Below are 18,196 nucleotides of genomic sequence, written 5' to 3' on the forward strand. Positions count from 1 at the left end.
AGCAATAAAAGAATTCCATGCACCACGGCCATATAAACCGGACGCCAGCGGGACCAGCCACACCTCTGAAGATGTCCAACGTAGTATTGGACGAAACGTTAGGAATAAAAGAATTCCATGGACCACGGCCATATAAACCGGAAGCCAGCGGGACCAGCCACACCTCTGAAGATGTCCAACGTAGTATTGGACGAAACGTTAGCAATAAAAGAATTCCATGGACCACGGCCATATAAACCGGACGCCAGCGGGACCAGCCACACCTCTGAAGATGTCCAACGTAGTATTGGACGAAACGTTAGCAATAAAAGAATTCCATGGACCACGGCCATATAAACCGGAAGCCAGCGGGACCAGCCACACCTCTGAAGATGTCCAACGTAGTATTGGACGAAACGTTAGGAATAAAAGAATTCCATGGACCACGGCCATATAAACCGGAAGCCAGCGGGACCAGCCACACCTCTGAAGATGTCCAACGTAGTATTGGACGAAACGTTAGGAATAAAAGAATTCCATGGACCACGGCCATATAAACCGGAAGCCAGCGGGACCAGCCACACCTCTGAAGATGTCCAACGTAGTATTGGACGAAACGTTAGCAATAAAAGAATTCCATGGACCACGGCCATATAAACCGGAAGCCAGCGGGACCAGCCACACCTCTGAAGATGTCCAACGTAGTATTGGACGAAACGTTAGGAATAAAAGAATTCCATGGACCACGGCCATATAAACCGGTAGCCAGCGGGACCAGCCACACCTCTGAAGATGTCCAACGTAGTATTGGACGAAACGTTAGGAATAAAAGAATTCCATGGACCACGGCCATATAAACCGGAAGCCAGCGGGACCAGCCACACCTCTGAAGATGTCCAACGTAGTATTGGACGAAACGTTAGGAATAAAACAATTCCATGGACCACGGCCATATAAACCGGAAGCCAGCGGGACAAGCCACACCTCTGAAGATGTCCAACGTAGTATTGGACGAAACGTTAGCAATAAAAGAATTCCATGGACCACGGCCATATAAACCGGAAGCCAGCGGGACCAGCCACACCTCTGAAGATGTCCAACGTAGTATTGGACGAAACGTTAGGAATAAAAGAATTCCATGGACCACGGCCATATAAACCGGAAGCCACCGGGACCAGCCACACCTCTGAAGATGTCCAACGTAGTATTGGACGAAACGTTAGGAATAGAAGAATTCCATGGACCACGGCCATATAAACCGGAAGCCAGCGGGACCAGCCACACCTCTGAAGATGTCCAACGTAGTATTGGACGAAACGTTAGGAATAAAAGAATTCCATGGACCACGGCCATATAAACCGGAAGCCAGCGGGACCAGCCACACCTCTGAAGATGTCCAACGTAGTATTGGACGAAACGTTAGCAATAAAAGAATTCCATGGACCACGGCCATATAAACCGGAAGCCAGTGGGACCAGCCACACCTCTGAAGATGTCCAACGTAGTATTGGACGAAACGTTAGGAATAAAAGAATTCCATGGACCACGGCCATATAAACCGGAAGCCAGCGGGACCAGCCACACCTCTGAAGATGTCCAACGTAGTATTGGACGAAACGTTAGCAATAAAAGAATTCCATGCACCACGGCCATATAAACCGGACGCCAGCGGGACCAGCCACACCTCTGAAGATGTCCAACGTAGTATTGGACGAAACGTTAGGAATAAAAGAATTCCATGGACCACGGCCATATAAACCGGAAGCCAGCGGGACCAGCCACACCTCTGAAGATGTCCAACGTAGTATTGGACGAAACGTTAGCAATAAAAGAATTCCATGGACCACGGCCATATAAACCGGACGCCAGCGGGACCAGCCACACCTCTGAAGATGTCCAACGTAGTATTGGACGAAACGTTAGCAATAAAAGAATTCCATGGACCACGGCCATATAAACCGGAAGCCAGCGGGACCAGCCACACCTCTGAAGATGTCCAACGTAGTATTGGACGAAACGTTAGGAATAAAAGAATTCCATGGACCACGGCCATATAAACCGGAAGCCAGCGGGACCAGCCACACCTCTGAAGATGTCCAACGTAGTATTGGACGAAACGTTAGGAATAAAAGAATTCCATGGACCACGGCCATATAAACCGGAAGCCAGCGGGACCAGCCACACCTCTGAAGATGTCCAATGTAGTATTGGACGAAACGTTAGCAATAAAAGAATTCCATGCACCACGGCCATATAAACCGGAAGCCAGCGGGACCAGCCACACCTCTGAAGATGTCCAATGTAGTATTGGACGAAACGTTAGGAATAAAAGAATTCCATGGACCACGGCCATATAAACCGGAAGCCAGCGGGACCAGCCACACCTCTGAAGATGTCCAACGTAGTATTGGACGAAACGTTAGCAATAAAAGAATTCCATGGACCACGGCCATATAAACCGGAAGCCAGCGGGACAAGCCACACCTCTGAAGATGTCCAACGTAGTATTGGACGAAACGTTAGGAATAAAAGAATTCCATGGACCACGGCCATATAAACCGGAAGCCAGCGGGACCAGCCACACCTCTGAAGATGTCCAACGTAGTATTGGACGAAACGTTAGCAATAAAAGAATTCCATGGACCACGGCCATATAAACCGGAAGCCAGCGGGACCAGCCACACCTCTGAAGATGTCCAACGTAGTATTGGACGAAACGTTAGGAATAAAAGAATTCCATGGACCACGGCCATATAAACCGGAAGCCAGCGGGACCAGCCACACCTCTGAAGATGTCCAACGTAGTATTGGACGAAACGTTAGGAATAAAAGAATTCTATGGACCACGGCCATATAAACCGGAAGCCAGCGGGACCAGCCACACCTCTGAAGATGTCCAACGTAGCATTGGACGAAACGTTAGGAATAAAACAATTCCATGGACCACGGCCATATAAACCGGAAGCCAGCGGGACCAGCCACACCTCTGAAGATGTCCAACGTAGTATTGGACGAAACGTTAGGAATAAAAGAATTCCATGGACCACGGCCATATAAACCGGAAGCCAGCGGGACCAGCCACACCTCTGAAGATGTCCAACGTAGTATTGGACGAAACGTTAGGAATAAAAGAATTCCATGGACCACGGCCATATAAACCGGAAGCCAGCGGGACCAGCCACACCTCTGAAGATGTCCAACGTAGTATTGGACGAAACGTTAGGAATAAAAGAATTCCATGGACCACGGCCATATAAACCGGAAGCCAGCGGGACCAGCCACACCTCTGAAGATGTCCAACGTAGTATTGGACGAAACGTTAGCAATAAAAGAATTCCATGCACCACGGCCATATAAACCGGACGCCAGCGGGACCAGCCACACCTCTGAAGATGTCCAACGTAGTATTGGACGAAACGTTAGGAATAAAAGAATTCCATGGACCACGGCCATATAAACCGGAAGCCAGCGGGACCAGCCACACCTCTGAAGATGTCCAACGTAGTATTGGACGAAACGTTAGGAATAAAAGAATTCCATGGACCACGGCCATATAAACCGGAAGCCAGCGGGACCAGCCACACCTCTGAAGATGTCCAACGTAGTATTGGACGAAACGTTAGGAATAAAAGAATTCCATGGACCACGGCCATATAAACCGGAAGCCAACGGGACCAGCCACACCTCTGAAGATGTCCAACGTAGTATTGGACGAAACGTTAGCAATAAAAGAATTCCATGGACCACGGCCATATAAACCGGAAGCCAGCGGGACCAGCCACACCTCTGTAGATGTCCAACGTAGTATTGGACGAAACGTTAGCAATAAAAGAATTCCATGCACCACGGCCATATAAACCGGAAGCCAGCGGGACCAGCCACACCTCTGAAGATGTCCAACGTAGTATTGGACGAAACGTTAGGAATAAAAGAATTCCATGGACCACGCCATATAAACCGGAAGCCAGCGGGACCAGCCACACATCTGAAGATGTCCAACGTAGTATTGGACGAAACGTTAGGAATAAAAGAATTCCATGGACCACGGCCATATAAACCGGAAGCCAGCGGGACCAGCCACACCCCTGAAGATGTCCATCGTAGTATTGGACGAAACGTTAGCAATAAAAGAATTCCATGCACCACGGCCATATAAACCGGAAGCCAGCGGGACCAGCCACACCTCTGAAGATGTCCAACGTAGTATTGGACGAAACGTTAGCAATAAAAGAATTCCATGCACCACGGCCATATAAACCGGACGCCAGCGGGACCAGCCACACCTCTGAAGATGTCCAACGTAGTATTGGACGAAACGTTAGGAATAAAAGAATTCCATGGACCACGGCCATATAAACCGGAAGCCAGCGGGACCAGCCACACCTCTGAAGATGTCCAACGTAGTATTGGACGAAACGTTAGGAATAAAAGAATTCCATGGACCACGGCCATATAAACCGGAAGCCAGCGGGACCAGCCACACCTCTGAAGATGTCCAACGTAGTATTGGACGAAACGTTAGGAATAAAAGAATTCCATGGACCACGGCCATATAAACCGGAAGCCAGCGGGACCAGCCACACCTCTGAAGATGTCCAACGTAGTATTGGACGAAACGTTAGGAATAAAAGAATTCCATGGACCACGGCCATATAAACCGGAAGCCAGCGGGACCAGCCACACCTCTGTAGATGTCCAACGTAGTATTGGACGAAACGTTAGCAATAAAAGAATTCCATGCACCACGGCCATATAAACCGGAAGCCAGCGGGACCAGCCACACCTCTGAAGATGTCCAACGTAGTATTGGACGAAACGTTAGGAATAAAAGAATTCCATGGACCACGGCCATATAAACCGGAAGCCAGCGGGACCAGCCACACCTCTGAAGATGTCCAACGTAGTATTGGACGAAACGTTAGCAATAAAAGTATTCCATGGACCACGGCCATATAAACCGGAAGCCAGCGGGACCAGCCACACCTCTGAAGATGTCCAACGTAGTATTGGACGAAACGTTAGCAATAAAAGAATTCCATGCACCACGGCCATATAAACCGGAAGCCAGCGGGACCAGCCACACCTCTGAAGATGTCCAACGTAGTATTGGACGAAACGTTAGGAATAAAAGAATTCCATGGACCACGGCCATATAAACCGGAAGCCAGCGGGACCAGCCACACCTCTGAAGATGTCCAACGTAGTATTGGACGAAACGTTAGCAATAAAAGAATTCCATGCACCACGGCCATATAAACCGGAAGCCAGCGGGACCAGCCACACCTCTGAAGATGTCCAACGTAGTATTGGACGAAACGTTAGCAATAAAAGAATTCCATGCACCACGGCCATATAAACCGGAAGCCAGCGGGACCAGCCACACCTCTGAAGAAGTCCAACGTAGTATTGGACGAAACGTTAGGAATAAAAGAATTCCATGGACCACGGCCATATAAACCGGAAGCCAGCGGGACCAGCCACACCTCTGAAGATGTCCAACGTAGTATTGGACGAAACGTTAGCAATAAAAGAATTCCATGCACCACGGCCATATAAACCGAAAGAATTATAAACAACAGTACCATCCGGTCGTGAAAGCCTTCATTGTATGACAAGTGGGAGCTCATTGGGGAGCAAGCTGGAGGTCTGTTGTGTTTTCTGATGGCAGTGACCGCCGTTTGTTGGTTAGGAGACCAGTTGAGGGCCTGCAGTCAACGTGTCTGTGTGCTAGACACGCTGGACCTATACCTGGAGTTACGGTCTGTGGTGCGATTGCTTAGGGCAGCAGGTGCACTGTCGTTGTTACCCCACTTACCTGCAACGAACTGACGCGTAGTGCAGGGAATGGCAACTGAATCTCAATGTAGACAAGTGTAATGAACTGCGAATACATTGAAAGAAAGATCCATTATCATTTAGCTACAATATAGCAGGTCAGCAGCTGGAAGCAGTTAATTCCATAAATTATCTGGGAGTAGGTATTAGGAGTGATTTAAAATGGAACGAGCAGATAAAATTAATCTACATCTATATCTATATATACACCCATACTCTGCGAGCCACCTGACGGTGCGTGGCGGAGGGCACTTTGAGTACCTCTATCGGTTCTACATTCTATTCCAGTCTCGTATTGTTCGTGGAAAGAAAGATTGTCTGTATACATCTGTGTGGGCTCTAATCTCTCTGATTTTATCCTCATGGTCTCTTCGCGAGATATACGTAGGAGGGAGCAACACAGGGTGTTACAAAAAGGTACGCCGGCCGCAGTGGCCGTGCGGTTCTAGGCGCTACAGTCTGGAACCGAGCGAACGCAGGTTCGAATCCTGCCTCGGGCATGGATGTGTGTGATGTCCTTAGGTCAGTTAGGTTTAATTAGTTCTAAGTTCTAGGCGATTGATGACCTCAGAAGTTAAGTCGCATAGTGCTCAGAGCCATTTGAATCATTTGAACAAAAAGGTACGGCCAAACTTTCAGGAAAGATTCCTCATACACAAAGAAAGAAAATATGTTACGTGGCCATGTGTCCGGAATAGCTTACTTCCCATGTTAGAGCTCATTTTATTACTTCTCTTCAAATCACATTAATCATGGAATGGAAACACACAGCAACAGAACGTACCAGCGTGACTTCATACACTTAGTTACAGGAAATGTTCAAAATGCCCTCCTTTAGCGAGGATACATGCATCCACCCTCCGTTGCATGGAATCCCTGATGCGCTGATGCAGCCCTGGAGAATGGCGAATTGTATCACAGCCGTCCACAATACGAGCACGAAGAGTCTCTACATTTGGTACCGGGTTGCGTAGACAAGAGCTTTCAAATGCCCTCACAAATGAAAGTCAAGAGGGTTGAGGTCAGGAGAGCGTGGAGGCCATGGAATTGGTCCGCCTCTACCAATCCATCGGTCACCGAATCTGTTGTTGAGAAGCGTACGAACACTTGGACTGAAATGTGCAGGAGCTCCATCGTGCATGAACCACATGTTGTGTCGTACTTGTAAAGACACATGTTCTAGCAGCACAGGTAGAGTATCCCGTATGAAATCATGATAACGTGCTCCATTGAGCGTAGGTGGAAGAACATGGGACCCAATCAAGACATCATCAACAATGCCTGCCCATACGTTCACAGGAAAAATCTGTGTTGATGACGTGATTGCACAATTGCGTGCGGATTCTCGTCAGCCCACACATGTTGATTGTGAAAATTTACAATTTGATCACGTTGGAATGAAGCCTCATCCGTAAAGAGAACATTTGCACTGAAATGAGGATTGACACATTGTTGAATGAACCATTCGCAGAGGTGTACCCGTGGAGGCCGATCAGCTGCTGATAGTGCCTGCACACGCTGTACATGGTACGGAAACAACTGGTTCTCCCGTATCACTCTCCGTACAGTGACGTTGTCAGCGTTACCTTGTACAGCAGCAACTTCTCTGACGCTGACATTAGGGTTATCGTCAACTGCACGAAGAATTGGCTCGTCGTTCTAGGTCTTCCCCAGTCGCGAGTCATAGGCTGGAGTGTTCCATGCTCCCTAAGACGCCGATCAATTGCTTCGAACGTCTTCCTGTCGGGACACCTTCGTTCTGGAAATCTGTCTCGATATAAACGTACCGCGCCACGGCTATTGCCCCGTGCTAATCCATACATCAAATGGGCATCTGCCAACTCCGCATTTGTAAACATTGCACTGACTGCAAAACCACGTTCGTGATGAACACTAACCTTTTGATGCTACGTACTGATGTGCTTGATGCTAGTACTGTAGAGCAATGAGTCGCATGTCAAAACAAGCACCGAAGTCAACATTACCTTCCTTCAATTGTGCCAACTGGTGGTGAATCGAGGAAGTACAGTACATACTGACGAAACTAAAATGAGCTCTAACATGGAAATTAAGCGTTTCCGGACACATGTCCACATAACATCTTTTCTTTATTTGTGTGTTAGGAATGTTTCCTGAAAGTTTTGCCGTACCTTTTAATAACACCCTGTATACTTCTTGACTCCTCGGTGAAGGTATGTTCTCGAAACTTCAACAAAAGCCCGTAACAAAAACCCGTACCGAGCTACTGAGCGTCTTTCCTGCAGAGTCTTCCACTGGAGTTTATCTATCACCTCCGTAACGCTTTCGCGATTACCAAATGCACGCTGCTCTCCGTTGTATCTTCTCTATCTCTTGTATCAACCCTATCTAGTGCGGATCCCACACCGGTTAGCAGTATTCAAGCAGCGGGCGAACAAGTCCACTGTAACCTACTTTCCTTGTTTTCGGACTGCATTTGCTTAGGATTCTTCCAATGAATCTCAGTCTGGCAGCTACTACATTGGTGTGGGTTTCCTGGCACCCTGTTCCTTGGCTTTCAGGGGCCAGTTCCACTCCCAGAGGCTGCCATCGACTGCCAGAATACCAGAAGGCTCCTGTGCTGCTGGAAACTTTCGTAAGCAGTCACACCGTATGTAACTGGTGCTCGCGCCACTGAGCGAGTTAGTGGATAGCAGCATTCCTGCACACAGACGTGTCAACGTCAAGTGAGGAGTAACTGGGCAGACTACAGCACTGGAGTGAATGGGGGACACTTGCGATGTACTGGACATTCCTTGGATCCCCTACATCTGACAACCCACACCGGTACCCATTCAAAACAGCCTCAAGCTGTGTGCCCAAGCACCACCTGCAGCGGAGAGTGAAGACACTCGGACTTAGCTTGCATCGAAGCATAAGCATTCTAAAGGCGGTGTAAATCCATACTACACACACAATGTATTAAAAAATAAACTTCGAACGCACACAGAGCAAATAAGTGCCTTATTTCTACTTAGAAGGTCATTATATAACGAACGAACAATCTACATGGCTGGTGCTACTTGAAGGAGGTAGGTGCCTTACTCAAGTGAGTAACTGAAAAGAATCTTTTGATTTTGTAGAAATTCTTATCATTTTAGTGACTCATAGACTTCACACTACTTCATTTTTTGGAAGTTAACTGAGAAATTTTCAAACTGATACACGAGGGGCGTCTGAAAAGTCCGTTCAAAGTCCGACAGATGGCACCACCGGCGCGTATCGAGGTCATGTTTAGTTAGTAGAATCTTTGGAAAGAACGCACACCTAGGTTCAGCCTTATTGAAATTACAATTAAATCAATACTATGAAATGAATACCTTTAGTTGCATACAGGCGTTGATACACGTCAACGGGGATAGTTGGAAATGTATGCCCCAATCAAGACTCGAACCGTGAATCTCCTGCTTACATGGCAGACGCCCTATCCATCTGAGCTACCGAGGACACAGAGGATAGTGCGACTGCTGCGACTTATCTCTGGCACGCCGCTTTTGAGACCCACATCCCCAACTTACTGTCCCGCACTATATTCGTAGTGCCCCTGCCCATTACACTCATTACTCGCGGCTTTACCAATTCCTATATGAGATCGAGCAATGTGTGTGCATCGGCACGGCACAGAAGACGGTCTAATGACCAGTGAGCCTTAAATATATATATATAAAGAAAGCCCATTCAGCCATTTTCTTGGCCTGTCTTAGTTACAAAAACTGATACATTGGTTTTACTATTATTATTATTATTAGTAGTAGTAGTAGTAGTAGTAGTAGTAGTAGTAGTCGTAGTCGTAGTACTACTAGTAGTAGCAAAAATAATGACAATCTCCTTGATATGATAACAATAATAACAGCTCTACTGTAAATATAGCCTGTCTCAATGAGCAGAAAACATTAGATTCAATGACATATACATAATTTATCAGAAAAACTTTAATCATCTACACACAATCATCCATGATGATGCATTGAAAGATGCAATACACCTAAATCTGCATTACATACCAAAATAATACCCATACAGTGCAGCAGTTGGAATTTTATCTTTTTTATTTAAAACAGATGTTTAAATTGTTACTTTAGGTTTGTTAAGCAAAGTCATGTGCGTTTTGAACTTTCATTCTTACAGTCACAAAACGAATGGTTATATTGCTGCATGAAGTTGTACATTACCAGCATGTTGTATGATAACTTGATATGAAAAAAATAAGAACATTCAAGATGATTGATAATGGTATGTCCTTATCTTGATTGTGGATTTCCGCTATTTCTCTAAATTATTTCAGAGGAAGTGGTTCTGCCAACATCATTATCACATACTTTGTTCTCAGGACAATGATTCTGTCTATAAAGAGTAAGCCACTTATTATCTATGCTTCATGAATTGATACTTTTAAGTACATTGCAAAACCCCACTCACTATTTCTGTTTATTAGTATTTGTTTTGTTTTAAATTCTTTTTGAAGACAGAAAATATGTGTGTGAATTATTTCAAGCAACATTAGTTCCCTTAATATGTGCAGTAGTAATAAAAAGAGAATAGAAATTATTTCAATATTACCAGTAAGTTGAGTATAAATAAGTGGATTCAGTGGTGGATATTCTAAACAAAAAATTTCGGATAACGGACAAAAAGTGCTTTTGTATGAATGATGACATATAGTTTCATGGAAAAAACACATTCATAACATTTCCATATATATGTAATAAAAGAAGTCTGAGCCAAAATTCTTTGTGATGATGTAAGAAATTATAAACATTTGAGATGTTCCACAAAAAATTTCAAATATTAGTTGTACTGTGATGTTTATTAGGAAAATAAATTGTCCTTCAATAGAAATGGAATGAAAAATAATATATTAACCAATACAAAGATTAATAATGTTTGTAAAAAGATATTACCTATAATTATGGAGATATAAGATTACACATGCTTTGTTTCCAATTTTTAAAAGTGAAAATAGTAACAACACTATCTACACATAAATGTATGACTAATTTACATTTCACAGAATATCAGAAATCCCCTGAACATGATGGTAAATTGTTATAGCAATAGATGTACTGTATAACAAATTGAAAGACAAAGCTTTATAGAAATACAATGAAAATATATACTCATCACCATTAAAGATACTCTTAATAAAACATAAACAAATATTTAAAATATATAAGGATATAACATTACATTCCTGTTTAACAATAAGGAAATAATTTTTCAGTGATTCAGCTGTCTGTCAATAAAACAGGAAGATTTTTATATTAAAATAACTGTATCAAATTGTGATTCTTTATGGAGAACAAGGTTAAGTTGGACAAAGACAAGAAAAAACCAGCAGTAACACTCAAAAGAAGTTTCTAGAATTTCACTTAAGCTGCTTAGAGACCTCTCAGAAAACTTAATTCTGTATAGGGCGCTGAACCCTGTGCCTTTCGAATGTTAATCTAATGCCATAAACTCTGCATTATTTTATTTTATTACAACAAATGACATATTTGTAATTAATATGGGAAAGATATGATTTAAGTATGAAACTCACAGTTACCTTCTACTGGTGTCCCTGTCATTTAAAGAATCTGCTTTTCAAAGTTTCATATCTAATCAGAAGACATTTCAATTTAAAGTTTACTGACTTGATTGCTAATGCTCTAAAATATTGTAAAATTAAAGACTAAAACATAATGCCTTCACTGCTGACAAGCCAAGATTTGGTGTATTTGAGATAGTAACAAAATCATGTTACAGGTAGTGGGAGGAATTACCAGTGGGAAACATCAAATCACAGAATGATGTACTGATTTTTATACATGAAACACCATCAATAGATAAAGAGACACGATAATATCTATGTTATAACTTACATTAAGCGTGTAGAGATTTGTTAGTCTGTTTTTGCAGGACATTCACAGAATATCAGAATACTGCACTGGAATAAATGTAGGTGTTGTTAACTGATATATTCTCTCATACTAATTCTAGCACATGTCCCAGCAAGAGTATATAATAAGCCAAGAATATCAGCAAGGATTTTATTACATACAGTAGATCCATGCTACATTTGTTAAATGAAACAAATATTGTGCATATTATTATCCATGAAGACTTGAGAAAGGAAATAGGGCTGTTTCATATCTCATAACTTTATCCGCAAGTGCATCGTGATAGTTTCCAATTGGAGATACGTAAAGTTGGGTTTCACTGAATGTGCATCCCTGTACTGTGAACTGAAAATATGTTTCAAACAAAACCAAGATACCTAGACTGTACAACCAAATCCCATAATAAAGTGGTGGTCTTCCCCAACCTTCAATTCGACGACAAATTTGTGATTTCTTTTTTCAGTAATAAGAGCACTATCCATGAGGAATCTGATGGTCTCCTAATGTTCCATTTTGTTATTAATATTATGGGCGCTCAGCAAGCAATCGAAAATATTTTTGGCTCGCCCAATTTCGGGTGAAAAATGTGGAATTTCTTGTGGAACATCGTGGAACAATACTGCTTCAGCCTCTATAGCTTCATGAAGTTCTGATAGGTGGTAGCGCTATATGTAGCCTTCAAAATAGCGTCAGTATCGGAGGTCCATTCCAAGGCAGAAAGCTGTCGTTGTGTTTCTGTTGGAGGAAAACTAGAGCATCGCAGATATTCATAGGCGCTTGCAGAATGTCTATGGAGACCCAGCAGTGAACAAAAGCACCTGATTCGTTGAGCTAGGCGTCTGCATCACCGCAACATGGTCACAAAAACCTGTCTGATGTCACACAGGGTGGCCTGCCACACACAGCTGTGACTGCTGCAATGTTGGAACGTGTGGACACTCTCATTCGAGGTGTTCGACAGATTACAATCGAAAATGCTGCTTAACTGGACGTCTCTTTTGGTGGTGCTGACACATTCGCCTACCAGTTGGACTGCTCAGTTACAGCCTGGACTCGCACCTTCCGAATTCCATCTATGTGGCCCATTGGAGGCTGCACTCCATGGGAGGCAGTACTTAGGCGATTGGGAGGTTATTGATGCTGGCTCTGACGTCCAGTTGAGTAGTATCATGTGGGCATGCAAGCCCTCCAAGTAGGGTCACGTAAGGTCGTCACATTGAACTGCGATTATATTGAAAAGTAAGTTTTGCAGCCAAAAGAGTGGGGAATAATATGGCGTACTTGAATCATGAACGAAACCAACCTGCTTTCAGAGAAAAAAAGTTTGGCATTACTTACTGAACGCCCCTGGTAATTTTTACCTTTAATATCTCAGTGTATGTATTTGTATAAAATGGGAATGCAACCGTTTTTAAATACTACAGGCAAATTAATGGTACATTATTATGTCTTCTAAATGATTCACGGTACATTATTTAAACTGTGATGAGCAACGGGGCAATCTGTTCCACTACAGGAACATTGAGTAGAGGAAGACTGCAACCGTTGGACAAGACTGAGCAGTCAAAGCTTCCGGGGCTGCAGTGGATGCGTTGTTGCCGGCGCGCGGCAGTGACAAGGAAAGCGCCACTGCCGGTGGCCTGGTGAGTGCAGTGGATTCATCTAGCGGAAGTAGACACGGCGCGTCAAGGTTGAGGTGAAGCAGGGCTGAAGCAGCCCGCCATGCAACAGATGCTCCCTGTCGGTGCGTAAGCGTACTTGCTGAGCCACGGTGCGGTTCACGTCTGTGAGCAACGACACCAGGTCTTTGCCTCTCCTATGGGCTACCAATTCGTCGTGCAGAGTCTGCACAAACCGCGAGGCATTTTGTGTTTCACCGGCGGCTGTGACACCTGAAACATAATTAAAAGAATCACAAAATTTCTCTGCTTTGATGCTACAATAAGACGTTGTGCATTGTGGAAATAATTACTATTAAATTTCCATGAACGAAAGTCTTGAGATGAGTCATAATACCATCTGGCCCAAGTGAATTTAGGTATGTATAATATATTAAGATGGTGTCGACAACTACAGAGGTATCTCTTTAATCAGCGTTGTGGGTAAAATCTTCTCAGGTATTGTTGAAAGGAAAGTGCGAGTATTAGTTGAGGACAAATTGGATGAAAATCAGTGTGGGTTTAGGCCTCTTAGAGGCTTTCAGGACCAGATCTTTAGCTTACGGCAAATAATGGAGAAGTGTTATGAGTGGAACAGGGAATTGTATCTATGCTTTATAGATCTAGAAAAGGCATATGACTGGGTTCCTAGGAGGAAGTTATTGTCTGTTCTACGAGATTATGGAATAGGAGGCAAACTTTTGCAAGCAGTTAAAGGTCTTTACATAGATAGTCAGGCAGCAGTTAGAGTTGATGGTAAATTGAGTTCATGGTTCAGAGTAGTTTCAGGGGTAAGACAAGGCTGCAACCTGTCTCCACTGTTGTTCATATTATTTATGGATAATATGCTCAAAACAATAGACTGGCTGGGTGAGATTAAGATATGAGAACACAAAATAAGCAGTCTCGCATATGCAGATCACTTAGTTGTGATGGCAGATTCGATTCAAAGTTTGCAAAGTAATATTTCAGAGCTAGATCAGAAATGTAAGGACTATGGTATGAAGATTAGCATCTCCAAAACGAAAGTAATGTCAGTGGGAAAGAGATATAAACGGATTGAGTGCCAAATAGGAGGAACAAAGATAGAACAGGTGGACGGCTTCAAGTACTTAGGATGCATATTCTCACAGGATGGCAACATAGTGAAAGAACTGGAAGCGAGATGTAGCAAAGCTAATGCAGTGAGCGCTCAGCTACGATCTACTCTCTTCTGCAAGAAGGAAGTCAGTACCAAGACCAAGTTATCTGTGCACCGTTCAATCTTTCGACCAACTTTGTTGTATGGGAGCGAAAGCTAGGTGGATTCAGGTTACCTTATCAACAAGGTTGAGGTTACGGATATGAAAGTAGCTAGGATGATTGCAGGTACTAGTAGATGGGAACAATGGCAGTAGGGTGTCCACAATGAGGAAATCAAAGAAAAACTGGGAAGAACTCTATAGATATAGCAGTCAGGGCGAACAGGCTTAGATGGTGGGGTCATGTTACACGCATGGGAGAAGCAAGGTTACCCAAGAGACTCATGGGTTCAGCAGTAGAGGGTAGGAGGAGTCGGGGTAGACCAAGGAGAAGATACCTGGATTCGGTTAAGAATGATTTTGAAGTAATAGGCTTAACATCAGAAGAGGCACCAATGTTAGCACTAAATAGGGGATCATGGAGGAATTTTATAAGGGGGACTCCAGACTGAACGCTGAAAGGCATAATGTCTTAAATGATGATGATGATGATGATGATGATGATGTAGACATAGGGGTCGGCATGGATAAGAGAAACGAGGTCCGATTCCTCAGGCCCGCATCCGTAAGACACTTTACCCACATCCACGTCGGGGGGTATCAGAAGTTTTCAGGCCACTTTAACCCATTCTGAAGTCTGGAACTCTGGCGCTATGACTGCCCCTCGCCTGAATTTTTTCTGCTAGAGTTGGAGATCGCAGTTTGCATTTCATAGACCAATCATGTAGTGACCGATCGTGATCACATTTCAACACAAAGTAGCGTATCATGTACTTGACACTCTTCGCGAGTTACAAACTGTCGTCGTAATTACTGAAACTACTGTAATTTCCTGCGAAACATTTCCAAATCATTGGAGAGTCAAAAGAAGTGGTGTTGCAAGTTTTGACACCTCGTACTCTACAGTGCTACTATAAATGATCCATTCGTTTTCAAAGCTCTTTTCCCGAAGTATTACGTGCACAAATATGACAGATGCATGAATGCAACCGCAAACTCGCCAAGTTTGCAGTTTTAAATCTATAAATATTCTATGAGTGGCCCTCTGGTCACACGAGACGTCATCCAAGCAACAGTGAAGTTCATTGCATACCTTGTGTAGGAACAGCCTGTCAAAGGTCAACGCAGCAGTACTGGTGCTTTCTCTGAGATGCTTCAGCGTTCTTGGCAGTGGGAATAAGTAAACACGGTCCTTAATGGAACCCCAAAATAAAAAGTCACAAGGCATTAGGTCAGAAGACCAAGTGGGCCAAGGGAATGGAGACCCATCATCTTCACCATTACGCCCAATGCAGTCATGCGGAAGTTCGTTGTTTATGTAGTGACGTACATTGGCACTCGAATGAGGTGACCCACCTTGTTGGAAGAAGAAATTCTCGGAATCAGCAGTTAGTTGTGGAAACAACCACAGTCGCAACATATCGAGGTAAGGGTGGGACGCTACAACGCAGTCCTTGCTATGAATTTTTTCGCTTACTTAACACATGAAACTGTTTGTATACGATGTATTATCTAGTGTAAGTATGTATTGTAAATACTATGTTTAACTTATGTAATATTTAACAGTGGCAAGTCAGGGCATATTTAGTTAACGTTGAAGTCAGAGAGATTGTTTTGTCGTGCCGCTGGGCGCGGGAGCGCGCCAGCGGGCAGTAGTAGCAGTGACGCCGTGCTCGGAGTAAGAAGTACAGTCGAGTGCTGCTAGTCCTAGCTGTGTTACATCTAATGGCTAGTGTGTGGATCTAAGTACGACGGGAAAGTAATGGTCGGCATATCTGGAAGCATGGCCGGGCAAATTATTATGGATTAACGGACATAGTGCTGAAGAAACGAGGACTTAGAGGACTTAAATGTGAAGCGCACTGTGGGCCCAAGCCGTAACAGTAAAAGCCCGATGCTGCATTGTGTCACTGCCGTGGACTTCCGTCGATCCACCGACAACGAGGGAAGTAAGATCTACGTAATTTTCGTAGGATAAAATTGTAGAAGGCTTGCCAGTGACTGCTTTTCTCTGAAGTTGAACAGTTAATAACAAGCACTTTATAATCGAAGTGTTGCAGTTACATTCCACCCGACAATAACACCAAGTAGGTTCCTTCCAATCCTTACCTTATTGAACCGAATGTGTCACGCCATTATCAAGAGAAAATATGTTAATTATCAAATTATTTGCATAGACGGTGAAGAGTAAATTTCAGAATGGTTATCGTAGTTAATTGTTGCACTTAATAAGCAGCTTACGCCAACCGTAGTAACATAATAATAGACTGAAGTTATAAACTGGATTATTAAGATTTATTTCAATGCATATTCATCTGAAGTTAATTCAAGGATATTTCATGAAACTATAAAGCTTATTCCACATGACAATCCCCCAATTAATGAATTATTATCAGTCAAAACATAGTTAATCAATTATTGGCAATATATTTCATTATCAGTAGATTAAACTGAGCAAAGTACCTAATTTTAAAGACAGAATGACAGTCCATTATTCAAAATCTCGATGGATAATTATCTGTGTTGTCAGCATTGCACTTAGCTGACAAATTATGAACAAAATAAGTGTAGTTAGATTGTTATGACATTGTTTTATATGACTGCTGAGCCTGACACAGCGCTTCCGTAAAAGTTCCCGTTCCACCTGCTGCGCTACAAACAGGTAAACTTTATTTTTGACACAATTATTCACGTACTTAACAGTACTGTCGCTCATCAGTTGAGCTGGCGACCGATTTCTTAATTACTTTTACAACTTAATCACTTCATTCGGCAAAATTTCCACTGGCAAAAATTTATTTCCAAATTATTTCCATTATTTCATTTACCGATCGTTGTTGTTGTTGTTGTTGTTGTTGTTGTTGTGGTCTTCAGTCCTGACACTGGTTTGATGCAGCTCTCCATGCTACTCTATCCTGTGCAAGGTTCTTCATCTCCCAGTACCTACTGCAACCTACATCCTTCTGAATCTGCTTAGTGTATTCATCTCTTGGCCTCCCTCTACGATTTTTACCCTCCACGCTACCCTCCAATACTAAATTGGTGATCCCTTGATGCCTCAGAACATGTCCTACCAACCGATCCCTTCTTCTGGTCAAGTTGTGCCACAAACTTCTCTTCTACCCAATCCTATTCAACACTTCCTCATTAGTTATGTGATCTACCCATCTAATTTTCAGCATTCTTCTGTAGCACCACATTTCGAAAGCTTCTATTCTCTTCTTGTCCAAACTATTTATCGTCCATGTTTCACTTCCATACATGGCTACACTCCATACAAATACTTTCAGAAATGACTTCCTGACACTTAAATCTATACTCGATGTTAACAAATATCTCTTCTTCAGAAACGCTTTCCTTGCCATAGCCAGTCTACATTTTATATCCTCTCTACTTCGACCATCATCAGTTATTTTGCTCCCCAAATAGCAAAACTCCTTTACTACTTTAAGTGTCCAATTTCCTAATCTAATTCCCTCAGCATCACCCGACTTAATTCGACTACATTCCATTATCCTCGTTTTGCTTTTGTTGATGTTCATCTTATATACTCCTCTCAAGACACTGTCCATTCCATTCAACTGCA

At 43.4% G+C, this 18,196-nt stretch overlaps 1 protein-coding gene across 1 annotated transcript in view; it reads right to left on the reverse strand.

Annotated features, from left to right (window-relative positions):
• Positions 1–10,954: 10,954 nt before the first annotated feature.
• Positions 10,955–18,196, reverse strand: part of LOC126134598 (caspase-1-like) — a 125,796-nt gene continuing 118,554 nt past the window's right edge. The window contains exon 6 of the mRNA XM_049915194.1: positions 10,955–13,603. Coding sequence (XP_049771151.1) covers positions 13,374–13,603 — 230 coding nt within the window. The 3' untranslated portion in view covers positions 10,955–13,373. The remainder of the gene's footprint in view (positions 13,604–18,196) is intronic.

Source organism: Schistocerca cancellata, chromosome 1, assembly GCF_023864275.1.
Source record: "Schistocerca cancellata isolate TAMUIC-IGC-003103 chromosome 1, iqSchCanc2.1, whole genome shotgun sequence".
NCBI lineage: Eukaryota > Metazoa > Arthropoda > Insecta > Orthoptera > Acrididae > Schistocerca > Schistocerca cancellata.